This window comes from Loxodonta africana, chromosome 25 (assembly GCF_030014295.1).
Source record: "Loxodonta africana isolate mLoxAfr1 chromosome 25, mLoxAfr1.hap2, whole genome shotgun sequence".
NCBI lineage: Eukaryota > Metazoa > Chordata > Mammalia > Proboscidea > Elephantidae > Loxodonta > Loxodonta africana.
The window spans coordinates 7,432,351-7,459,760 of NC_087366.1; the positions used below are offsets into that span (position 1 = coordinate 7,432,351).

The following is a 27,410-nucleotide window of genomic DNA, read 5'->3' on the forward strand; positions in this document are numbered from 1 at the left end:
CTAACTATTTTAAGATAAAAATAAAGAATTGTCCCATTTCTCTAGTTTTCCAGAATACTTAGTGTTAAAAACTCAGGTTATCTTGTGGCACAGCTGTTTGAACACACCAACTGCCCTGCAGGAGAAAGAAGAGGTGGTCTGCTTCTGTAAAGATGTACAGCTTTGGAAACCCTATGGGGCAGTGCTACTCTGTCCTGTAGGGTCTCTGTGAGTTGGAATCGACTCTACGGCAATGGATTTGGTTTTTTCGTTTTGGTTGTATTAAAATAAAGTTTAAAATACTCTCCTTTCTTTAAGCAGAAAACAGATTTAATGTTAATAATTGAAATAACAGATATTTTCCTTTTTTAATTCAGCAAAAATATGAATTAAAAATCATAAAATGTAGAATTAGAACGGACATTAAGGGGGAAAAAAGAAAAACACAAAAAACAGGCTGCGTTAAGAAATAGATTTTCTTGTTCCTGGTCTAGGATCCCTTCCACTGAGGGAAAAATCTAACTTCTAAGATCTTTTTTTCTTCAACAGATGGAACTTAATAAAAGATTTGTTGAATAAATGAAATGCAGTTAAATTGTTTTTAAGTTTACACTATAAATCAATGTTTCTGAAAGTGACCATCCCTGGATACTCTTTAAAATGCATGCTGCCTGGCCCCATCCCAGAGATTCTGATATAGGGGGGAAGAATCTTTAATAAATCCCCCCAAGTGATTCTAATGCAACTGGTTTGTGTACTGTATTTTGAGAAGCACTTTGAGCAGACACTGCATCACTTTGATAAAAGACCGTAATACATGGTAGGTATATTTTTCTTACTAATTTTAAAGTTTACAAAGCAAAGATACATTTCAACCCAGCTGTTTGATATTATCTTAAATTCAAAAAAACTGATGTGAGTTAATGCGATTTTTGTACGTATCTTACTACCTAGTTCCTAAAATAGGTGTGACCTGACTTTTAGCATTAAAGGCAAAAACTATTGCATAAGACTACTCAATGTTTTCTTTGCCACATAGGTTTTTCTATTCGTGTATCTCAGGATATTAAATTTTCAGGAAGTCCAAGATGAGAAACCAATATTTAAAGTTTAGATGAGTAATTACTCTCCTGTGGTTCTTGAAATGCTTGGTTAGCAGAGTACCTAGACATGGTGTTCTTTGTATGAAACACTGTGAAACATTTCTCTATTGAAAATATTAAACAAAAAATAACAATATAGAGTGTTGCACTAGATCATATGACATGTTGTACCAGCTTTTAGGTATAAATAAATGTTATTAGCGAGCAGACAGATGTTCTTAGGGGAATTTTAATGTATAAATTTTGCTTTAAAATTGGTCTGTGAATATTATTTTTTTGTGCCAGTTAGGAAAAGAAATAACTCATTTGATTTTAATGACAGAACATCCCGAGATTTTTGTGAGAACATAGCAACAGCTTTTCAGTTTTGTATTAGAATCATATTTGCTTAGTTCACATTATTTGGACACAAGGTGGCAGTATGTGAATACCTGGTTGTAGTGGAACACGAACTCAGCGTGCTCTTGTTTGCATTTGTTTTATTGAGAGGGGTAGTTAGTGAACTTCTAGCCCTGGTGGCGTAGTGGCTGAGAGTTCGGCTGCTAACCAAAAGGCTGGCAGTTTGAATCCACCAGCCACCCCTTAGAAACCCTGTGGGCAGTTCTACTCTGTCCTGCAGGGCTGCTGTGAGTCAGTCAGCTTGACAGCTACAGGTTTTAGCTTTTGTCTATTTCTCTATATTATTCATTAATTAATAATATTACATAAACAGTATTGAGATACATTTATTTTGTGCGTATATGCAATATCTCTTATCCTGGGAGGAGGAAGTGAGGGAGGGGCTTTGGTGCATACAGAACAGGTAATTTCTCCTCCATGTCAGTAACTAGTTGCCATTGAGTAGATGCTGACTCATGTTGACCCCATGTGTGTCAGAGTAGAACTGTGCTCCACAGGGTTTTTAGTGATTAATTTTTCAGAAGTAGATTGCCAGGCTTTTCTCCTGAGGTGCCTCTGGGCAGACTTGAACCTCCAGCCTTTTGGTTAGCAGCCCAGTGTGTTAACTGTTTATACTACACAGGTACATGAATAGCTTTGAGTTGTTTTTAGTTGCTCTTGAGTTGATTCTGACTCATGGCAACCCCATGTGAACAAAGTGGAACTGCTGCATAGGGTTTTCAAGGCTATGACCTTTTTATTTTATAAGTAGACTGCCTGGCCTTACTTTCGAGGAGCTCTGGGTGGGTTTGAACCATAAATCTTTAGTAGTAGTCCAGCACTTAACCATTTGTAACACCGAGGGACTAAATAGCCTTGTTAGGTGCCACTGAGTTGGTTCTGAATGTAGCGACCCTGTGTACAACAGAATGAAACACTGCCTGATCCTGCGTTATCCTCACAATAGTTGTGATGGTTGAGCCCTTTCGCCACTTAAAATTTCATATCCACAGCATTTTAAATCTGTGGTTGGAATTAAATGTTTAATTACAAATCAGCACAAGTATATTTTTATTCATATTATTTTTAAAAAAGTACCATTGTGTCATATATATCATTTTCAGCTCTTAAATGCGATGTTAAAATGTAAAGCAGATTGAAAAATTGCTAGAATATATATAAATATTTAAGATTGGATTTTATAGTTATATATAAGATGAATTTAATAATAGTTATTTAATAGTAATACTTCTAAGAAAAATTCAGAAATGGATTATTAGAATCCTTTCTAATTTTAAGGGATAGTAGGATAAGGAAACAATGTGTGGAAAGAGTTTCTTGTTGTTAGGTGTTGTGGAGTTGATTCCGACTCATAGTGACCCTATGAACAACAGAACAGAACAGAACACTGCCTGGTCCTGCGCCATCCTCACAGTTGTTGTTACGCTTGAGCCCATTGTTGGAGCTACTGTGTCAATCCATCTCATTGAAGGTCTTCCTCTTTTTCCCTGACCCTCTACATTACCAAGCATGATGTCCTTCTCCAGGGAGTAGTCCCTTCTTGATAACGTCCAAAGTATGTGAGATAAAGTCTCACTGTCCTCGCTTCTGAGGAACATTATGGCTGTACCTTTTCCAAGACAGGTTTGTTTCTTCTTCTGGGAGTCCATGCTATTTTCAGTATTCTTCACCAATACCGTAATTCAAATGCATCGATCCTTCTTCGATCTTTGTTCATTGTCCATTTTTTGCAAGCATATAAGGCAACTGAAAATACCGTGGCTTGGCTCAGGTGCACCTTAGTCCTCAAAGTGACATTTTTGCTTTTGTAACACTTTAAAGAAGTCTTTTGCAGCAGATTTACCCAATGCAATACCTTGTTTGATTTCTTGACCACTGCTTCCATGGGTGTTGATCGTGATTCTAAGTAAAGTGAAATCCTTGACAACTTCATTATTTCCTCTGTTTATCATGATTTTGCTTATTGGTCCAGTAGTGAAGATTTTTTTTTTTTTTTTATGTTGAGGTGTAATCCATACTAGGAAACCCTGGTGGTGTAGTGGTTAAGAGTTTGGCTGCTAACCAAAAGATCAGCAGTTCGAATCCACCAGGCGCTCATTGGAAATCCTGTGGGGCAGTTCTACTATGTCCTATGAATCAGTTTGACAGCAATGGTTTGGTTTTTGATTTGGTTTAATCCGTACTGAAGGCCATAGCCTTTGATCTTCATCAGTGAGTGCTTCAAGTCCTTTTCACCTTCAGCAAATAAGGTTGTGTCGTCTGCATATCACAGGTTGTTAATGAGTCTTCTTCCAATCCTGATTCTGTATTCTTCTTCATGTAGTCCAGCTTCTCAGGTTATTTGCTTAGCATACAGATTGAGTAAGTATGGTGAAAAGATACAACCCTAATGTATAACTGTTCTGATTTTTAAACTGTGCAGTATTCCCTTGTTCTGTTTGAATGACTGCCTCTTAGTCTATATACAAGTTCTATGTCAAGGATTTCATTTTACTTCATCCACAATCAACACCTGTGGAAGCAGCGGTCAAGAAATCAAATGACACATTGCATTGGGCAAATCTGCTGCAAAAGACCTCTTTAAAGTGTTAAAAAAGCAAAGATGTCAGTTTAAGGACTAAGGTGCTCCTGAACCAAGCCATGGTATTTTCAGATGCCTCATACGCATGTGAAAGCTGGACAGTGAATAAGGAAGACAAGAAGAATTGAAGCCTTTGAATTGTGGTGTTGGTGAAGAGTATTGCATATACCATGGACTTCCATAAGAGCAAACAAATCTGTTCGGAAGAAGTACAGCCAGAAGGCCCCTTACAAGTAAGAGTATCAAGACTTGGGACATGTTTTCAGGAGGGACCAGTACCTGGAGAAGGACACCATGCTTGGTAAAGTAGAGGGTCAGTGAAGAAGAGGAAGGCCGTCCACAAGATGGATTGACACAGTGGCTGTAACAACGGGCTCCAGCATAACAACAGTTGTGAGGATGGTGCAGGACTGGGCAGTGTTTTCTTCTGTTGTACATAGGGTTGCTATGATTCGGAACCAACTGGATGGCACCTAGCAACAACAACGTGGGTACTCTCTGCCTTGTATGTCATTTAATTATATTGTGTTGTCAAGCTTACATCATACTCCAGTAATTATATTCTTGTTTAATTTTACTAAACATTCTGTTACGTGTATCTTGAGATCAGTAAGGAAAGAAGTACATACTTTCAATTATGTCTGAAATCAAATTGTATTTTTATTATTTAAAAACAGAAAAGTTCTTTGTTTAGCATTAATCTGTGCGGAACTATAGACATCAAATTACAAATTATGTTTGCAGGCAGTTAATTTTATTATTTTGTTATATGACACATAAAACATTTGTGCTTAGTATATTAACTCTACGGCACACACTCAGCCTTGTCTTACTATCGTATGGTAATTGTATTACCTGATACGTTATAAAAAATATTGTAATTTTTCTATTTATTCTGTATCTTATTGAAAGAAAAAAAAACTTTTATTGTATAATATCAGGAGTCTAACTTACTGGTTTCTCTCCAAGTAGCATAATGGAAAGAACATTGTATTCTAGTACTCTAAAATCTTGCTTCTCAAAGTATGGTCCAAGGACAAGCAGAATTGTCATCACCTGGGAGTTTGATAGAAATTCAGAATAGTAGGCATTTTACTGAATCAGCCTGCATTTGAACAGGAGTCCCAGATTATTGTTACGTACATTGAAAAGCACTGCTGTAGAACATGTATTTTTTGACCTCTGATTGAAGTTTTACTGTTTACTAGGTGTGTGACTTCGATTGAGCTCGATAACATCTGTGAGGTTTGGCTTCTTCATCTGGAAAAGAATAAAAAAATAATTGCTGCATTAAATCTTATACAGTTTTTTATGAGGATCAAATGAAATAATATGTAAAAACATTTTTTCACTACAAGTAAGGTCAGCACAGTAATTAAAACATCGTGTGCCACCAGGTCTCCTAAAATATCCTGGACTGGTATAATAACAGGCATATACTGTATTTTCATGCAAATAACTGTGTCAAAATTAACATAGCTCACTTACAAAAATACCTCACTGGGGGAGGGTGCTGTTGGCAAACAGACACAGAAGGCGTGTGTTATTTGTATAAAAATACAGCAGACCAATGGAGTAGAACGGAGAGTCCAGAAATAAATCCACACATCTATGGTCAACTGATTTTTGACAGTGGTGCTAAATCCATTCAAAGGTGAAGGAAGAGTCTATTCAATAAATGGTGCTGGGAAAATTGATGTCCACACGCCGAAGAATGAATTGGGATCTGTGTCTCACAACATACACAAAAAACAATTAAAGGTGGGTCAAGGGCCTAAATGTGAAAACTAAAACCACAAAATTCTTAGAAGAAAAATACTGGGGCATCGCTACGGGGCCTAGTTTTCACCGATGAATTCTCAGATTTGACAAAAACACAAGTAGCGAAAGACAGTAGATAAATGGGACCTCATAAAAATTAAATACTTTTTTTCATCAAAGGACGTTATCAAAAAAATGAAAGGATAGCCTACAGATTGGAAGAACATTTTTGGGAATTATGTATCCAATAAGGGTCTAATATGCAAAGTATATAAACAACTTCTTCAACTTAACAACAAAGACGAACAACCCATTCAAAAAATGGTCAAAGGACTTGAACAGACATCTCATCAAGGAAGGCATTCAAATGGCCAACAAGTACAAAGTACAGGTAGTCCCCGACCTACAACGTATTTGAGTTAGAACGAACCTCACTTCAGCCATCCGTTGTTTTTTGTTTTAAATTTTTTATGTGTATACCTTATCGTTAGTAATAAGTACCACATACAGTGTTGCAGCGTGTAATTTGCTGGTGTTATTCTCAGATGTTTACTCACGGATGTTCAAAGATCAGATTTATGAAGATACTGATAATAAAAGGTAATAACAATGAAAACTAAAAAAAGAGGTATTTGACATATCAGAACTGACTTATGACAGAGTCATTGGAGCAAATCCCCTTCTAAGTCAGGGACTACCTGTATAGGAAAAGATGACCAACGTCATTAGAAGTTGTTGTGTGTGCTGTCAAATTGATTCTGACTCATAGTGACCCTATAGGACAGAGTAGAACTGCCCCATAGTGTTTCCAAGGAGGGGCTGGTGGATTCGAACTGCCACCCTGTTGGTTAGCAGCCTGAGCTCTTAATCACTTGGCCACCAGGGTTCCCGTTAGACATTAGATGCAAATCAAAACTGTAATGAGATACCACTTCAGCCATAATAGCATGGCAGTGATCAAAAAAATGGAAAATAGCAGGTTTTGGTGAGGTTGTGGAGAAACCGGAACCCACATCCATTGCTGGTGGGAATGTGAAATGGTGCAGCCACTATGGAAAACGGTCTGGGAGTTCCACAAAAAGTTGAACATAGAATTACCGTATGATCTAGAAATCCCAGTCCTAGGCATATACACAGAAGAAGTGAAAACAGGAATGCAGATAGAAACCCATGTTCACTGCAGCACTTTTCACAGTAGCGAAAAAGTGGAAACAACTGAAATGCCACCCAACAGATGAATGGTAAAGAGAATGTGGGATATAACCACAATGGAGTACTAATTAGCCATAAAGAAATGGAATTCCGATGCCTGGCACTGCATGAATAAACCTTGAAAACATCGTGCTGAATAAGTCGAATCACAAAAGGACAAATACTGTAGGATCTCACTTACATGAAATAAGCAATATATAGAAATCAAAGATTAGTAGTAGTTACCAGAGGTGGGAGGGAGGAGGAAAGGGGGGGTTTTGTTTAGGGGGCATTGAGTTTATGTTAGTGGTGGAATGATTTGGAAAAGGATAGTGAGAATGCAAAACTTGAAAAATGTAACCCATGTCACTGAAATGTACATGTGGAAATTGTTGAGATAGCTTATATTTTGTTATGTATACATTCACCACAATAAAATAAAAGAATTCTGTGAGTATTGACAGCAAAGGATGCATAACGCTTTAGTACCGTTGTTATGTTAAACTCATTTAACCATAATTCAAATATGCTGAAACCAAAGTATTTTTCTTACACTTTATTTGAATGAGAAACAGGCAAATATCATGTAAATGTATTTTTTTTAAAATAATGAATATGACTTTATGGAATGAGTCATATTTTTTAAAATTATTACAATTATAATAATACATTGCAACTTAAGAAAGAACTGCAAACCAAACATAATCCTTTCTTGTTAAGGGCAAAGCTTAGGTCTATAATTGTCCAGGAGTGGCTTGTTGCAGCGCTCAAGTTACAAAATGTAATGCTATAGATATCTTGTGAACAATACATCTCAAGTCTTTGAGCTAGAGAATACCCTCTTAGACCCATTTTACATTAATAATAGCTTCTAAAACAGACTTAAGAATTTGTAACATACTATCTTTAATTTTTAGGCAAAAGAAAAACAGAATGCCAAGAAAGCTCAGGAAACCAAATGAAGAGGATACTTTGGGATGTGTGCACATTTCTGCTTCCGCACTTACTTTCATGGAAACCGTTAAAAACTTGGAGCAACATCGTGATTGGCCCAGTGCACGTCTGGCGATCGCACCAGTCTGTCTTGTCTTTAATGCATGGATTCGTACACTTTTTTCCTACCTGCATCATGTGCATGTACTACATCCTAAATAAAAGTCATGTTAAGAGTCGCCTGCCCAAATTCTATTATTCAACGTTGTATCTGAGAATTCCTGTTGGTTTTCTGGGTATATAACTACTGTAATGAACCTAGACAAGGCACAAATGATTGTTCTTTACCTGTAATTTTTTTAATCTTTTGATTCTTTAGCCCAGTTAGAGACTGAAAATGTATAAATGTCAGATATCGCTTAAATCAGATCTCTTGTTTCTTCTCATCATTAATGGAAAAAAAAATATCTTTGATATTTAAATGTAATGAGGATTTTAAAACTGAATTTTGTTTATCTCCTGTATCAATCATTTGACCAAGTATGATTTTAATGCAGATCATTTGAAAAGGACAAAAGTACAATTTCTAGTGATTTTCATGCCGCCAATAGAAAAGATAATAAACATCCTGGCTTTATTTTAGCGAACTTTCTCAAAGTGTTTGGGGTTATTTGTTTATTTATTATAGATTTATTTCAAGAAGATGTGACCATTATGCGTCAAAGCAAAATTTCAGGATAAGAAATAGTAAATCTTAAAGATTTTTAGTGTTACTCTTAATTTGGCAACATTTTTACAAGCTGTTAGGCTGTATCATTATTAAAAAAAAAAAAATTTGGAGGTTTGACAGTTCAGGCTATCTTCTTTGAAAAAGGAGGAGGGACTCGTTTTATCTCAATTTGAACAAAATTATCACAGCCCACCAGTTTACAAGAGCTATGTACATTTTGTCCACAATGGGGTTTATTACTGCTTTTGGGAGTTGCTTTGTTTTTCTGTTTTATAAAACAGTATTGTATTACTGCTCCTAATCTTCTTTTCCAAGTCAAACTTTAAAGGAAATTTTTATAAAACTTCTTTTCATAAAGGAAATGATCTACTTTTTTTCTTTACCAGGCACATTTCTGAAGTTAATACATGACTTTTTAACATTTTATTATGGCAAAACTTAAACATGTGTAGAGAAAATGTGTACTTATCTTTCAGCTTCAAAACATGGGTTTTTAAGGGTTATTTTTAATCCTACTACATTGTAGTGTTATTAAATGACTTAGAACTAATGTGAAAAAACTTGTTGGGAAGTTGAGTAGAAAAATACACGAAATGTTTGTCCTGCTTATATAGTTTCAACAGAAGGTAATGAAGCTATTTGGAGAAAATTTGTTTTGCTCTGGAAACAGTACTAATTTTGGAGTATTTTCAAAGTCACGATACAGTTTTTTCAAATGGTTTCCTAAGGAGTATTTGAGATTCATCTTGATCCCATTCATTTATTTCAACTTAACTTATATGCCCTTTTTTATAGAGGCTTTTAATTTTGTAAAGTAATTCAAGGAGTATGTAATCCTTACCAGTAAGTGGTATCCAGTAATCAAGACAGTGCGGGGCTGGCATAAGGATTGACAAATTAATAGACTAGAAGAAAGAGCCCTAATGGAATAGAAGACGGAGCCTAGAAGTAGGTCTACATTTGCACCGTCACTTGATTTTCAACAATGGTGACAAAGCAATACAACAGGGAAGGTGGTAAGTGTTTTGAACAAATAGAGTGAGACTAACTGAACATGCATATGGAAAAAAATGAGCCTTGACCCCTTACCGCATACCATGCACAAAAATGAATTTGGGATGGATCATAGACCTAAATGTAGCTAAAGGATAAAGCTTTTTAGAGAAAAATATAGGAGATTATCTTTGTGACTTGGGGGTAGCCAAAGATTTCTTAGGTCACAGAAGCAATAACGATAAAGATCTAAACTTAGAGTTAAACAAAATTAAAAACTTACCTTTGATGGACACTGTTATTAAGAGGAAACAGTATCAAACCTGGACACTTCAGAAATAGCTTCATTAACTGTGTTAATAGTGGTGTTTTTTCTTACCAATCTAATCCAAAAAAAACCTTGACAGGAATTTCCATAGCTCACGGAGCTTATGGTTTATCTGCTTTTTCTCTGATTGCAAATGCATTGTGACACTTGGTTGTTTCTGCCAGTGAATAAAGAAATGGGACTAGGCTCTGCCTGGGTCCTGTGTGTTGCCAGTTTGAAACTAAGGCGTGAAGCTTGTTAGTTGCTGTCGAGTCGATTCCGATTCAAAGCTAGTGGGTAGAAAATGGAGGAATAAAGAGCAATCCAGAAACAAAGAAATGTTAGCTATGTGGAAAGTTAAAGAAAAAAAGAGTCTCCTTAGTTCATTTTGCTTTTGCCTTTTCTGTCCTAAAATCTCACTTAGTGATTGGTTATGTGAAGATATTTCCATTCTGTTTTATGCCTTTTAAAATAGCTAGTAAATTCTAAGAGATGCGCTTCTGCTATTCTAAACAAAAAAGCTTGCCAACAGCTGGGACACTGGCTAGTCTCACCTCATATGTTTGGTTTCCAAGGTAGCTGCACTTTTATTAGCAGTCTGCCGTCAGCTGGACCGTGCCACCAGAATAGACAAACACTGTATTTGTTTTGGGATCATGAACCATGAGGATTTATGCTGCTCCCCTGTTTAGGACCATGATACATACTTCTGTGTGTATTGGGGTGTTAGATGCAAATTAATACCTCTTCTTTAATTCTCATTCTTGCCTATAACATTCTGAATATATTCAGAAATTTTTTTTTTTTTTTCAGTAGAAGGATTTTGTTTCCTTTGTGTGTGGGGGGGATGGCTCTTAAGATTTTCCCCTAAAAAAAAAAAAAAAAAAGGAACAAATAAGTAAAAATAAAATTTAAATTACCCATAGGTCTACCACCAGGGTGACAGGGATGACCACAATAACATTTTAGTGTATTTAGTGATTTTTTTTTTCCTGCTTGTATGCACATATTTTGCCCTCTCCTCACTCCAAAATGGGTTTTCATTGTGTGTATCATTTGGTAACTTGATACACAATTTCTCATTTTTATGTCAGTGATGACTTATAGGAGACAACACACTCTAGCTATTTTAAGAGGGATGCAGGTTAATATTGGAAATTTTGACACTACTTAGTTCTTTACAAAGTCATTGTAAAATTTGAAGGAATGGGCTCAAGTTTGGGCCTCCAGTAATGACTCCCAGCAAAACATGCTATGCCTGCAGTAGTCCAAGGGTCAGCCCACCATTGAAATTATCAGTGTTTGAAAATGCTGCTGTAGCTGTGTACCAGGAAAACAGAAACTGCCATAGTATTTATTGACACCCACTGACTACACTGGAATGCAGAAGAATTTGACCTCTCTGTGGCTGCACATGCCATCCCAAAATAGAGCAACAGGCAAAGCTTAAAACATGACTTTTGGTGTAAGGGAGCCTGGGATATTTGTTTTTCCCTCTGCAGTCGCAGCAATGGAAGACATACTGGAAAGAGGAGGTTGGAATGGATGCTGAGTGCAAACTCACTCAGTCATACCTATAATCCTCTAAAACAATTTTTCTCTTTTACATAATAAGTAATAAGTACTTGTTTTGGAGAAATAGGAAAATACAGAGAAGAAAAAACATAAAAATCAAATATAATTGCATTACGCAGATAGGATCACTGTTAGTGTTTTGATGTATATCTTTCCAAAGGATGCATATGTTTACACTCACATACATAGTTATTTCTATGTAAATGGAATCATGTAATTGCTTTTTTCTCCCACAATTTTTGTATCAACAAAGGCACTTGTGTCACGTTTTCTTAACAGTGGCTTGGTATTCCATTACATGCTCTAACATATTTAGCAAGCCCCCAGTAAGGAGTAAAGCATAGAAATAAAATGCACAAACTGAACAGCCTGATTCGTAGGGTAAGATTTCATCATTCTAAATAATGTGAATTCTTAGATCAGTCAGGCATGTTCTTTAATTTCTTTTTCGTTAACATGTGGTTAACTGGCCTAAATAAAGTGGGTAAAGATTCATCTTTTTAAATACACATAATGTTTTGTGTTTTTGACGATTATACCAACTTCTTGGAAACTACTTCTTCAGTAACTTATTCAATGTATATCTGAGTTGTTCTAGATGTTGGAGATAGAGTGGTGAACAGATAAAGCCCCTGCTCTCATAGTGAGGCAGATATAAACAAGTGTATAATGTAATTTTTCAGGTAGGAGTAACACTAAAAAATAAAGTGGGGCAAAAGGATGGAGGGAGGTGAGGTTTGACAGGATGATCTGTGAAAGTTCCTTTAAGGAGATGATATTTAAGCAGAAACCTAAATGAAGGACATTCCCTTCTGTAGTACAAATCAGCCGTTTCTTAGATGGATTGCATACAGGCAGAACCAAACATTCAATAGCTCAGAATATTAATTTATAATTATTTGGTAATTACATGGTTATGAAAGTTTATTTGGGTCTCAATATGAAAATAGGTTGAATAAAAGTCATATATAGAAAAGGTTAGGGAGGTGGGACCAAGATGGTAGAGTAGTCAGATACTTCCGGTGGCCCCCTTTAACAACAAAGACCTGAAAAAACAAGTGAATTGCTTACATATGAGAATCTAGAAGCCCTGAACATCAAAGGTCGAGGAATCAGTCTGAGTGGCAGGGGTAGGAAGACATGGTTCAGAAGCAGTGAGGACTTGCCAGACCTGACAGGGCAGGAACCGGCACCCTGCAGGCTGGATTGGCGGATGAGTGCCCTGAGGCAAGCAATGGCGTTCCGGACGTATCTTCCACATTAGGAGAGACTGAGTGGCAGAGAGTCTGCTCAACCCTCTGAACCAGTGAGAAGCGGCCCTCAATCAGCAAAAGATAAGTACATGTGTCTAACCTACCATGCAGATCAAAAAAATACCCCATTTGGAAAGAACCTCTCCCCCCGGCCCCTCCCTACTCTGCACTGGGTCCCAGGTCAGCTTCAGCGATTGCCAATTGCTGCCTTCCCTGGCTGGAAGTAGGGCCCGTCACCTGCCATGAGCCATTCTTCCAGCCTGGGAGAGGGAACAAATTAACAAAGAGGAAAAAACAATCTCCAGCTCGCCTAAACAAGGAACTCAGGACAGGTACAGCTCCTTTGCCTAGGCACAGGCATAAGGGGTCCATGGACTTCGAATGACTTTCACCCCTGCATAGACCTGTGTGGGCCCATTTCAACAGCATAGGCAGACATTAGCACTGTGCAACAGGGTATATACTTGAAGCCTAACTTCACTGTATATGGTGGAGTGGCAGACTTGTGGTATTTGACACCACCCTGCCCATTAAGCAGGGTCCTCACCTACCCACACCAGGGGTCTGAGGACTGGTGGCTCCATCCATGCCACCTAGCCACCTGCAACAGGGATCCAAGAATAAGTGGTGCCTCCCAGTCATTACAACCAACAGCAATGGGTGCCCACAGTCCAGATGCAAAACGCATCCACCTACGCACTCTGGGAAAGAGGCACACTTTCCTCCCAGACACTCAGGGCAGCCATCAGCCCCCTGCCTTGCTCAGCATGTAACCCCCACTGCACCCAGATACCTGTGCCTACTCCAATCACCCCTACCCTTCTAGGACTGTAGGTAAGAGCCTGCACCACGCAGTTGGTGACTTACTATCTGGACACCTGAGCTGAATCCATACAAGAAAAGTACATGCCTAGTAACAAATCTAACCACCTGGTGACAGTACATTAGAGCTTCAAAGGCGCCAATAATCAAACTAGCTCACACGAGCAGCCTATTTGGGCATATCAAAACAAAACAAAACAAGAAGCTAGGACACAGCAAACATAAAATAAATAACATTGATGGCTCAGAGACAACAGTCAATATCGAATCACAAAGAAACAGAATATGATTGTTTCAGCAAGCTGTCAAAACAAAGAAGAAATCTTCCAGAGGAAGAGAACTTCCTGGAATTAATGGAGGTAGAATACAAAAGACTAATGTACAGAACCCTTCAAGAGATCAGGCAAAACACATATCAAGCCAAGGAACACACATACGAAGCAACAGAGAAATTTAAGATCATAGAACAGCACAATGAAAAATTTACCAGGCTGCAAGAATCCATAGAGAGGCAGCAAATGGAAGTCCAGAAGATTAACAATAAAATTTCAGAATTAGACAACACCATAGAAAGTCGTAGGAGCAGAATTGAGGCAATGGAAGTCAGAATTAGTGAGATTGAAGATAAAGCACTTGACACCAACTTATTTCAGGAAAAATGAAATAAGAGAATTAGAAAACATGAAGAAATCCTAAGAATTATGTGGGGCTCTATCAAGAGGAATAACCTACAAGTGATTGGAGTACCAGAATGGGGAAGGGGTGGGGGAATAACAGAAAATACAGAGAGAATTGTTGAAGATTTGTTCGCAGAAAACTTCCTTGATATCGTTAAAGATGAGAAGATAACTATCCAAGATGCTTATTGAACCCCACACAAGGTAGATCCCAAAAGAAAGTCACCAAGACATAATCAAATTTGCCAAAACCAAAGATAAAGAGAGAATTTTAAGAGCTGCTAGGGATAAATGAAAAGTAACCTACAAAGGAGAGTCAATAAGAATAAGCTCAGACTACTCAGCAGAGACCATGCAAGCAAGAAGGCTATTGGATGACATATATAAAGCCTTGAAGGAAAAAAATTGCCAGCCAAGAATTATGTATCCAGCAAAACTGTCTCTCAAATACGATGGCAAAATTAGGGCATTTCCAGATAAACAGAAGTTTAGGGAATTTGCAAAAAACAAAACAAAATTATAAGAAATACTGAATAGAATCCTCTGGTTAGAAAATCAATAACATCAGATAACAACCCAAGACTACAACACAGAACAGAGCTACCATATATCAACCCAGATAGGGAAGTCACAAAAATAAATCAAAGCTAAAACTCCAAAAATAGGGAAAGAGAGATGTCAATATGTAAACGATGATAACATCAAAACAAAAAAGAGGGACTTAAAAAAAAGTAGTCATAGATTTTTCATACGGAGAGGAAGTAAAGATGATATAAAGAATAGATTAGTTTAAACTTAGAAAAATAGGGGTAAATATTAAGGTAACCACAAAGGAAACCAACAATCCTACACATCAAAATAAAAAACAAGAAAAACACAAAGACTCGGCAAATACAAAATCAACAGCAATGAAAAAGATGAAAAGAAAACACATAAAGAAAAATGACTCAGCACAGAAAATTAAGTGGAACGAAGAAACTGTCAACAACACACACAAAAAAGACATCCAAAATGACAGCACTAAACTAAAAAAAAAAAAACTCATACCTATCAATAATTATGCTGAATGTAAACCAACTGAATGCATCAATAAAGAGACAGAGAGTGACAGAATGGATTAAAAAACATGATCTGTCTATATGCTGCCTACCAGAGACACACCTTAGACTTAAAGACACAAACAAAACTCAAAGGATGGAAAAACTATATCAAGCAGATAACAATCACAAAGCAGCAGGAGTGGCAATATTAATCTCTGACGCAATAGACTTTAAAGTTCACCACAAAGGATAAGGGAGGACACTATATAATGATTAAAAGGTCAATACACCAGGAGGACATAACCATAATAAATATTTACACAGAAAATGTATAAACTCTAATAGCATTGAAAAGATAGACCGCTCCACAATAATGGGAGGAGACTTCAACATATCACTTCTGGTGAAGGACAGAACATCCAGAAAGAAGCTCAATAAAGACACAGAAGATCTAAATGTCACAGACATATATAGAACTCTCCATCCAGCATCAGCCAAGTGTACTTTCTTTTACAATGCACATGGAACATTCTCCGGAATAGACCACATATTAAGCCATAAAGCAAGCTTTTACAGAATCCAAAGCATTGAAATATTACAAGGCATCTTTTCTGACTGTAAAGCCATAAAACCAGAAATCAATAAGAAGAAGGAAAAAAAATGAAACACATGGAACCTGAACAACATCTTGCTTAAAAATGACTTGTTTACAGAAGAAATTAAGGACAGAATAAAGAAATTCCAGAATTATATGAGAATGAAAACATATCCTACCAGAACCTTTGGGACATAACAAAAGCAGTGCTCAGAGGTTAATTTATAGAAATAAATGCACACATCCAAATAGTAGAAAGGGCCAAAATCAAAACATTAACCCTACAACTTGAACAAATAGCGAGCCGCAAAAGAAGCCCTTGGACACCAGAAGAAAGCAAATAATAAAAATTAGAGCAGAATTAAATGAAATAAAGGATAACAAAACAATTGAAACAGTTAACAAGACCAAAAGCTGGTTCTTTGAAAAGATCAACAAAATAGATAGACCATTGGTTGAACTGACAACAGAAAAAACAGGAGAGGAAGCAAATAACCTGACTAAGAAATGAGATGGGTGATGCCTCAACAGACCCAACTGAAATTAAAAGAATCATAGCAGAATACTATGAAAAATGGTACTCTAATGAATTTGAAAACCTAGAGGAAATGAACAAATTTCTAGAAACACACTACCTACCTAAACTAACACATACAGAAGTAGAACAACTAAATACACGTATAACAAAAGAAAAGATTGAAAAGGTAATTTAAAAACTCCCAACAACAAAAAAAAGCCCTGGCCCTGATGGCTTCACTAAAGAATTCTACCAAACCTTCAGAGAAGAGTTAACACCACTACTACTAAAGGTATTTCAGAGGCTAGAAAAGGATGGAATACTCCTAAACTCATTCTATGAAGCCAGCATAACCCTGCTACCAAAACCAGGTTAAAAAAAAAAAAAAAGATACCACAAAAAAAGAAAATTACAGACCAATATCCCTCATGAACATAGAGGCAAAAATCCTCAACAAAATTCTAGCCAATAGAATCGAACAACATATCAAAAAAATAATTCACCATGACCAAGTAGGACTCATATCAGGTATGCAGGTATGGTTCAATATTAGAAAAACAATCAATGTAATCCATCACATAAATAAAACGACAGACAAGAACCACATGATCTTATCAATTGACACAGAAAAGACATTTGCCAAAGTGCAACACCCATTCAAGATAAAAACTCGCAGCAAAATAGGAATACAAAGGAAGTTCCTGAACATAATAAAGGGCATTTATACAAAGCCAACAGCCAACACTATCCTAAATAGAGAGAGTCTGAAAGCATTCCCCTTGAGAACAGGAACCAGACAAGGATGCTCTTTATCACCACTCTTATTCAACATTGTGTTGGAGGTCCTAGTCAGAGCAATTAGGCTAGAAAAAAATATGAAGCACATCCAGATTGGCAAGGAAGAAGTAAAATTATCTCTATTTGCAGATGACATGATCTTATACACAGAAAACCCTAAGGAATCCTCAAGAAAACTACTGAAACTAATAGAAGAGTTGAGCAGAGTATCAGGATACAAGATAAACGTACAAAAATCAGTTGGATTCCTCTACACCAACAAAGAGAACTTCGAAGAGGAAATCACCAAATCAATACCATTTACAAAAGCCCCTGAGAAGATAAAATACTTAGGAATAAATCTAATTAGAGACATAAAAAACCTATACAAAGAAAACTACAAGACAGTACTGCAAGAAACCAAAAGAGACCTGTATAAGTGGAAAAATATACCTTGCTCATGGGCAAGAAGGCTCAACTTCGTGAAAATATCTATTCTACTCAAAACAATCTACAGATACAATAAAATCCTGATAAAATTCCAACTACATTTTTCAATAAGATGGAGAAAAAAAATCATCAACTTCATATGGAAAGGGAAGAGGCCCCAGACAAGTAAAGCATTACTGAAGAAGAACAAAGTGGAAGGCCTCCCACTACCTGATTTTAGAACCTATTATAGTGCCATGGTAGTCAAAACAGCCTGGTACTGGTATGACAACAAATGCATAGACCAACGGAACAGAATTGAGAATTCAGATGTAAATTCATCTACCTACGAGCAGCCAATATTTGACAAAGGCCCATAGTTCTTTAATTGGGGAAAAGACAATCTCTTTAACAACTGCTGCTGGCATAACTGGATATCAATCTGTGAAAAAATGAAACAAGACTCCTACCTCACGCTGTGCACAAAAACCAACTCAAAATGGATCAAAGTCCTAAGTATAAAATCTAAAATGATAGAGCTCATGGAAGAAAAAATAAGAACAATGCTAGGAGCCTTCATACCTGGCACAAACAGAATACAAAACATTACTAACAATGCACAAACACAGGAGGAGAAACTAGACAAGTAGGAGCTCCTAAAAGTCAAACACTTATGCTCATCGAAAGACTCCATCAAGAGAGTAAAAAGACAACCTACAGAACGGGAAAAAAATTTTCGTGACGACAAATCCAATTAGCATCTAATCTCTAAAAGCTACACAAAAAAAAAAAAACTACGAGATACTGCAAAACCTCAACAATGAAAAGACAAATAACCCAGTAAAAAATGGACAAAGGATATGAACTGGCACTTTACCAAAGAAGATATTCAGGTGGCTAAGAGATACATGAGGAAATGCTCATAATCATTAGCCATTAGGAGTATGCACATCAAAACTACAATGAGATACCATCTCACCCCAACAACAACAAAAAAAAAGCGAGTATTAATTCAAAAAACACAAAATAATAAATGTTGGAGAGGTTGTGGTAAGACTGGAACACTTATACAGTGCTGGTGAGAATGTAAAACGGTACAGTCACTTTGGAAATCAATTTGGCGCTTCCTTAAAAAGCTAGAAATAGAAGTACCATTTGATCCAGCAATCCCACTTCTTGGAATATATCCTAGAGAAATAAGAGCTGTCACACAAATAGATACATGCACACCAGTGTTCACTGTAGCACTGTTCATAATAGCAAAAAGATGGAAACAACCTAGTTACCCACTAACATGAATGCATTAACAAATTATGGTATATTCACACAATGGAGTACTATGCAATGATAAAGAACAATGATGAGTTGGAGAAACATCTCATAACACGGGTGAATCTGGAAGGCATTACGCTGAGTGAAATTAGTCAGTTGCAAAAGGAGAAATATTTTATGAGACCACTTTTATAAGAACTCAAGAAAAGGTTTAAACACAGAAGAAAACATTCTTTGTTGGTTACAAGGGTGGGGAGGGAGGGAGAAGGGAATTCAGTAACTAACTAGATGGTAGACAAGAATTATCTTAGGTGATGGGAAGGACAACACACAGTACAGGGGAAGTCAGCACGACTGGTCTAACCCAAAAGCTGAGGAGTTTCTTGAATACAACCAAATACTTAAAAGGACAGTGTAGCCAGGTTGGGGTCTGGGGACCATGGTTTCAGGGGACATCTAGGTCAACTGACATAACAAAGTTTATTAAGAAAATGTTCTGTATCCCACTTTGGTGAGTGGCATCTGGGGTCTTAAAATCTAGCAAGCAGCCATCTAAGATGCATCAATCGGTCCCAACCCACCTAGAGCAAAGGAGAATGAAGAACACCAAAGACATAAGGGAAATATTAGTCCAAGAGACAGATAGGACCACATAAACCAGAGACTCCATCAGTCTGAGACCAGAAGAAGTAGATGGTGCCTGGCTACCAATGACCACCCTGACAGGGAACAAAGCAGAGAGTCCCTGATGGAGCAGGAGAAAAATGGGGTGCAGAACTCAATTTCTAGCAAGAAGCCCAGACTTAATGGTTTGACTGAGATTGGAGGGACCCCAGGAGACATAGCTCCTGGAATCTCTGTTAGCCCAGTACTGAGTCCATTCCTGAAGTCAACTTTTCAGACAAAGATTAGACTGGACTATAAAACATAAAATGGTACTCATGAAGAGATTGCTTCTTAGCTCAAGTAGATACATGAGACTAAATGGGCACCTTCTTTCTGGGGGCAAGATGAGAAGATGAGAAGGCATATAGGGACAGGAGCTGGTTGAATGGACATGGGAAATCTAGGGTGGATAGGAGTGTGCTGCCACATTATAGGGAGAGCAACTAGGGTCACATGACGATGTGTGTATAATTTTTGTAAGAGAAACTTGAACTGCAAAGTTTTTCTTAAAGCACAGTAAAAATAAATAAATGAGAAGTTACGATGGGATGGGTTTTCCAAAGAGGTTGATGTTTCTTGTTCTAAGCTGTAAGTAAACCAATGTGTACTTTACACATACGCTGTTGTTGTAGTTGCTGTCTATTCAGCTCCCACACACGGGACCTTACATATAACAGAACAAAACATTAAAAAAAAAAGAAAAGGTTAGGGCCATGGTATATGTAATTTTTAGGTTCTTCAGATATTTTATATAGTGTACCTCTCTGACTCTTTCCTGTAGCAATGATAACTTCGTATTGATGAAGTTAAAAAAAAAACAGTGGGAAAAATCTCATGCAGGTATATATTTTTTAAAAATTCAATAGCACCTCCCCTCCTGATCATGATTAAAGATGTAAACATTAGAACTAAAAACAATGAAATTATTTAAAAAAAAAAAAAGGGAGAATGTTTTATTACTTGGAGATAGGACAAAAACTAAGAATCTAGAAATGCTTGGCTGTATAAAAATCAAAAATTTCTGTACAGCAACAGATGCAATAAAACCTCAAAAGATGGCAAACCAGCAAATAAAGTTTTTGTAACATCTGATGAAGTGTTATTAATTTCTAATACAAAGAGAGGAAACCCTAGTGGTGTAGTGGTTAAGTGCTACAGCTGCTAAACAAAAGGTCAGCAGTTCAAATCTACTAGGTGCTCCTTGGAAGCTCTATGGGGCAGTTCTACTCTGTCCTGTAGGGTCGCTATGAGTTGGAATCAACTTGATGGCAACTGCGTTTTCTGAAGAAAAACCTTATATGCATATATATAATAATAGAAAAATATTTGAAAATATCACACCAAATTCTTAAGTTTTTATCCCTGAGACTTAGGAATGGAAGGTTGAAGTGGAGGACTTCCCCTTTCCAATTTATGTTTCTGAAATAACTGAATTTTTCTCCTACCAGGATATATTACTCTTGTATCTTTAAAAAGTGAGTAAAGCTGTATCAATAAGTTAGCCAGTTATTTTTCTAACAAAATTATTGGCATGCTTTCTTTCCATAAGATGCTCCTGAAATGCACTTAATATGTGAAAAAAACATAATCGAATTCAGCTTAAAAATACATATGTATTTGAGTAGTATCTTTATTGTGCAGTTTGATGCATACCTATAATGACTTTCTAGCAATAATAATATCTGCTGATGGTGGAAGCCTCTTCCTTGTGATGGCCATTCTCCTAGCATTTTAAATGGATTATTTCATTACATCCTTACAACAGTCCTATGCGGTAAGTATTATCTTCATTTTACAGATATTACCTACTTGCCTTTCCTCCTCCAGGTTATTTTTCCCTTTGAATCAAACAATCTATAACCTGGCCACTCCAAGCCAGACTAGGGGCATCAGGAGCTTGTTAGAAACGCAGAATCTCAAGTCCTATCTGAGACTGATGAAGTCAGAATCCGCATTTTAACAAGATACCCAGCTGAATCATATGCACATTCAAATATTTTTTTGTTTCTTTTTTCTTTAAATTTTATTTATTTTGTTGTTGAGAACATAGCAAAGCATACACCCATTCAACCGTTTCTACATCTACCATTTGCACATTCAGATTTGAGAAGCACACCTCCTTTACTACTTTTATACTTAAGGAAATAAATACCATCTTCATAATCAGTGGGCATTGTGCTTTTAGTTACTTTCTTCATTTTAAAAAAATGGTAGCAAAATACAAATGCGACATCAGGAAAATCAATTAGGGATAAAATGCAAAACCATTTACTATGTTCCAGGCACTGTTTCAAGTACTTTTGCATATAAGCTCATTTAATCCTCACCAGATATGAAGTAGATCCTGTTGTTAGCCCCGCTTTTCAGATGAGGACACTAAAGCACTGAGATAGTAAGTAACTTGCCCAAGTTCCCAGGGCTAGGAAGTAGTAGACCTAGGATTCTAGCTAAGCTGATCCCACACTCTTGCTTTCCTCCTTTGCTTCTCTTTCTCGCTTCCTTCCCTCCTTCTCTTTTTCCTCCTTTCTTTTGCCCTCCATTTCTCCCTGCCTCACTCCTCCCTCTCTTCCTCTGTCTCAGCCTCCCTCTCTCCCCCCTTTCTTTCCTTCTGTTCAGTAATCTCTTGTGATGCTCACCTGTACACCTCCTTTATGCACATCTGCCATTCTCATAACAACGCTTCTTAGAGCTGAAAGTTGCATTAGGAAAAGAGTTGTACAACTGAGGCTCTAACATGCTTCATTTTGAGGAAACTATCTCTGGGTTTATTAGATGCTTTGTAGGAGACATTAATGACTTTTGCAGAGTTATTAAGGAATTCACAGAGTAAGTGGTAACCATGGCTTCTGGGATTCAATGGCTCCCTGAGGGCTGGTAATTATAATCATTTTGATTAGAGGCTAATAAGCTAAGTTGGGCCTCCCACGCTGTGTTTCCTAGTGAGGTTATCAGGGTCCAGGATCTGCCCTTCCAGCTTATGATTTGAGACATTGAGAATATACTTATTGAAGGCAATAAGGACTTTAGATAGTTGAGCCAACTTAATAAAACTTGCAGGAGACTAATGTACACCTGAAAGACAATTTATTAATTTACTTTTTTCAGTTATAACTGCCAAGCAGACCAGACATCCCTGTCAGCCTATCAATAGTTTCTCTCCCTGGTAGCTAAACTTACCAAGGCAACCAAATTAAGACCAGCAGGTGGTTGACTATAGAACTGGACCAAAGAGAATTACTTGTTTTTGAGAGATACAGGCTGCGACAGCTTGTTTCACCATATAAGACACCAACCAAATTTGCCTGGTACACTGCACACCTCCTTGGTCAAATTGTTAGTGCATCCTTCTTCTACACATTGCTGGATAGGCAATGAGAATTTTTAAAAAATTGTTTTATTGTGGTAAGAATATATGTAACAAAACATTTCTGAATTCAACATTTTTCTACATGTACAATTCAGTGACATTTGTCCCGACCATCAGGTTGTGCAACTATTACCACTATCCATTTTCGAATTGTTCTACCACCATTAACAGAAACTTTGCCCCTTAAGCAAAAACTCACCCTTCCTCCCTGCCTCTCATCTCTCGTAATTACTAATAAACCTTGGGTCCCTATACATTTGCCTATTTCATATAAGTGGGATCATACAGTATTTGTTCTTTTATGACTAATTTATTTCACTCAGCATGGTGTCTTCCAGGTTCATCCATGTTGCAGCATGTATTGGGACTTTATTTCTCATCGTGGCAGAATAATACTCCATTGTATGTATCTACCACATTGTGTTTATCCATTTGTCTGTTGATAGGCATTGGGGTTGTCTCCACCTTTTGGCTATTGTGAATAGTGCTGCAATGAAATGACACATTTTTAAACTTCACAATTATCCTTTTTCTGGCTGACATATTCCTGCCTCTTTTCGCATGTCAATAAATGTTTTCAAATGTGTTGTAATTTAAGTTTGTACTTATTGAATGTGATATTATTCTGATCCGGCTTCTTCTTAATGACATCTGGTGGGGCTTCTTAGTCTATTTTCTTAAACTGTTTCCAGATCAGGGAGCTATGTCCTGTAGCCTGTGTAACACCCCCATATGAGGAATCATTGTTTCTATCCATTCTACTATTCCCAATATAACCTTTCTTTTTTAATTTTATTTTTGTTGTTGAAAATACACACAACACACACTAATTCAACAATGTCTACATGTACAATTCAGTGGCATCGATTACATTCTTCTACTTGTGCAAAGCGTTCTCACCCTCCTTTTATCCCTGAAATAGTCTACGTCTACTTTATAAACTTGGAATGCTCTGCACACTTATTACAATGTATGAAGTTTTTCTCTTAAAGCCCACAGGATTATTTGGGGAGTGGGTGTTTCGCTAATAGACAGTAGTTACTCTTTCAGATTTCAGGCAGGAATTTACATTGTCGTTGAATTTGCATCAAGAACAGTGGTGTGCCAATTTAAGTATCCTCATTATACCTTTCATGAGTAACGTGGGCACTCTGGCCTTTTCTACCACTCTATTAACTGTACTTTGTTGCCAGTGGTAAGTACAACGTTAGAGTTAGGACACTAAATTTTGTGCTTACCATCTTGTTTACAAATTGTAACCCTATATTGAGATACATGGGAGAGTAGACTACTGGACTTGGATTTAGGAGATGGGGGATTCTAGTCCTGCTATTCTGTGAACTGGGTATGTGATCTTGGCCTATGTTCTATTACCTGTTGAAATGTACTTTGTCCTGTGTTATAAATTTCAAGTAGTACTTATAGAACAAACAGATGGCTTGCACATCTGTTTATATGACTAACCCTTAAAACAAATATTGCTTTATTAAATAAAGCTTTGTTGTACTAGATATACACATATGCTTCTGGGCCTCTCTCGCACTCTTTCATGGTTGAATCTAAAGATAAGAAATCAAGCTTATAAGGCTTTGTTTTAAAAATACTTATGAAAGTTAAGCTATTATCTCTATACTTTGGGAAAACACCTCCTTACCCCCACCATGGACAACCTTATAAACCTGTAAATGTAATTCATATGATTGTCTTGAAATAGACCTTTTGCTAATTTTAACCTCTATTATGGTGTAAGAGTATTGTTGTTAGCTGCTGTAGAGTTGGCCTTTGACTTACAGTGACCCCATGCACAACAGAACAAAATGCTGCCTAGCCCCGCGCCATCTGCATGATTCATTGCGGCTCAGATCATCGTGATCCATAGGGTTTTCAGTAGGTTGCCAGGACTTTATTCTTAGTTCCTCTTAGACTGAAAGCTACGCAGAAACCTCTTTAACATCATAGCAACACAAAAGCCTTCACGGAAAGAATGGGTGGTGGTTGACGTCAGGTACATTGGCTGGGAATCCAACCCAGGTCTCTCACATGGGAGGCAAGAATTCTACCACTGAACCACCAATGCCCCATGTAAGAGTACAAGATAGTATAAACAGTATGCATTCTGACGGAGCATCTCCAGTTTGGCATCTTGTCATTTGTACACATAATATTTATAGCTTCTTTCCAAATGTATTTACAAAAAGGAAAATCAATTCCTTTCTGAACATCTTTTAAAAGAAATGTAGCCTAGTGATAGAATTACCAGTTAATCTGTTTGAGTGGTATATTTTAGCGTCAGTAGATGTCAAGACAGAACCCCTGTAATGGATACTACATGAACCCCTTTACTATAGCCGAAGGGGCAAGGCTGAAGACATGCCTGAGCATCTACTTGTTGGTATGTTTAATTCATTCAGTCCAAAGGTGTTTATGAAGCATCTACTCTGAGTCAGGCCCAATGCTATCTGTTGGGGAAACAGATGAAAAGACGTGGTTTCGCTGTGTTCCATGCTTCCCAAACTTTTTTGCAGGCTTGGACTGGGTATTAACCTTGCGGCATTATAACATTTACTGGCGGTAACTTCCCCAAACAGCAGGGGCAACGTTATGATAAGGAAGTGTTACCAGCGCATTAGACAAAACTGTCTGAAACAAGACTCGTTTGCCCCACATGCAGTAATAATGTTTACATAGTTTGAACAAATGTTAATGAGAATCGACTTTCACCTGTGATACTGACTCCTATGATATGTTGTGGTCACAGTGTAAACATGCCTGTCACCTTTTTTTTTTTCAGATTTGATGACAGCATACTTTGGGGCAGGGGGAAACAAAGGATAAAAAAGAGAAAAGGGATTCGCTGATTTCAGTTTAGACTCAAGACAGACATTATGTAGTAATTGCAACTTCTAAGTTTTGTCAGCACTGGGGACTAATGAGATAAAAAATACTTCCCAGAAACTTGGAAATTAGAAAAAAAAAGACCCCATTCTGAAAGCTGAATTGCAAGATCAACACATAATGGATACAGCATGAATATAAAAATTACTAGAAAGAGGCAGACTGCTCCCAGGCATAAACGTGACTTTACCCCAGAGGTCACAAACTGAATGCCTACAGGGTCAAAACCCGTTGCTGTTAAGTTGACTCCGACTCATAGCGACCCTATAGGACAGAGTATAACTGCCCCATAGGGTTTCCAAACTGTATTCTTTATGGAAGCAAACTGCCACATCTTTCTCCCACAGAGTGGCTGGTGGGTTCAAACTGCAGTCTTTCAGTTAGCAGCTGAGTGCTTAACCACTGCACCACCAGGGCTCCTTAGCCTACAGGGTAAGGCAGGTAATATTAAAAAGTGAAGCTGACTGGGCATTAGCATACTAAACACAAAATAATATTCCTCACTTCCACAAATATGCATGCTTTCCCTCATTGATCTTGATATGTGAGCTCCCATTTGTCTAATTTTTTTTCTCCTAATATGAGAGATAGAACAAGTCTCTCAAGTTGACTATAAGGGGGGAGGGGAGAACACACATAAAGATTAAAGACAAGTGACCCAATCCTAGAGAAATCCTAGAGAAACAGGAGCCATCATACGAAGAGACATATGCACAGCCATGTTCATTGCAGCATTATTCACAATAGCAAAAAGATGGAAGCAACCTAAGTGCCCATCAACAGATGAATGGATAAACATACACACAATAACATACACACAATAACAGATGAATGGATAAACATACACACAATAACATACACACAATAACAGATGCATGGATAAACGTACACACAATGGAATACTATGCAACGATAAAGAACAATGATGAATCTGCAAAACAGCTCACAACAGTGGTGAATCTGGAGGGCATTACATTGAGTGAAATCAATCAATCACAAAAGAACAAATATCGTATGAGACCACTATTATAAGAACTCAAGAAAAGGTCTATATGAAGATAGAAACAATCTTTGAGGGTTCCCAGGTGGAGGAGGGGCAGGGAGGGGAAACCACTAACTAAATAGTAGGTGAGTATTAACTTTGATGCAGGGAAAGGCAATGCACAATATAGGGGAAATCTGCACAACATGACTAAGGCAAAGGAAGCCACTGAGAGACAGGAAAACTGAAAGAACGGAAACAAGGAAGGGGGGATGAGGCAGGGGAAGAAGGGGGAGAGTGCTGAAACATTACAGGGTTGGCAATAAATGTCACAGAAAAATTCGTGTATAAATTTTTTGAATGAAAAACGAATATGCTCTGTAAACTTTTCACCTAAAGCACAATAAAATATTAAAAAAAAAAAAAAAAGACAAGTGGCCCTTGTCCAGAGAGTCCCTGAGTGGTGTAGTTAACATGCTTGGCTGCTAACCGAAAGGTTGATGGTTTGAGTCTACCAGAAGATGCCTTGGAAGAAAGGCCTGGCTATCTACATCCAAAATATCAGC

The 27,410-nt window shown here is 37.3% G+C and overlaps 1 protein-coding gene and 1 non-coding gene across 12 annotated transcripts in view; one reads left to right on the plus strand and one right to left on the minus strand.

Annotated features, from left to right (window-relative positions):
* UCHL5 (ubiquitin C-terminal hydrolase L5) overlaps nucleotides 1-8,186 on the plus strand; it is a 63,144-nt gene extending 54,958 nt beyond the window's left edge. For 7 of the 11 annotated variants that reach the window (XM_064276489.1, XM_023549170.2, XM_023549169.2 and 4 more), the window contains one exon: nucleotides 46-5,710. In XM_064276489.1, the coding sequence (XP_064132559.1) occupies nucleotides 46-150 (105 nt within the window). In that variant the 3' untranslated portion in view covers nucleotides 151-5,710. Of the gene's footprint in view, nucleotides 1-45; nucleotides 5,711-7,931 lie in introns of those variants that run through there. The other 4 variants (XM_023549173.2, XM_023549172.2, XM_003410830.4 and 1 more) reach the window with 1 other exon arrangement.
* A 16,787-nt stretch (nucleotides 8,187-24,973) lies between these two features.
* On the minus strand, nucleotides 24,974-25,044 carry TRNAG-CCC (transfer RNA glycine (anticodon CCC)). The gene has a single exon. It is a non-coding gene; the product is annotated as a tRNA-Gly (tRNA).
* Between the last annotated feature and the right edge of the window lie 2,366 nt (nucleotides 25,045-27,410).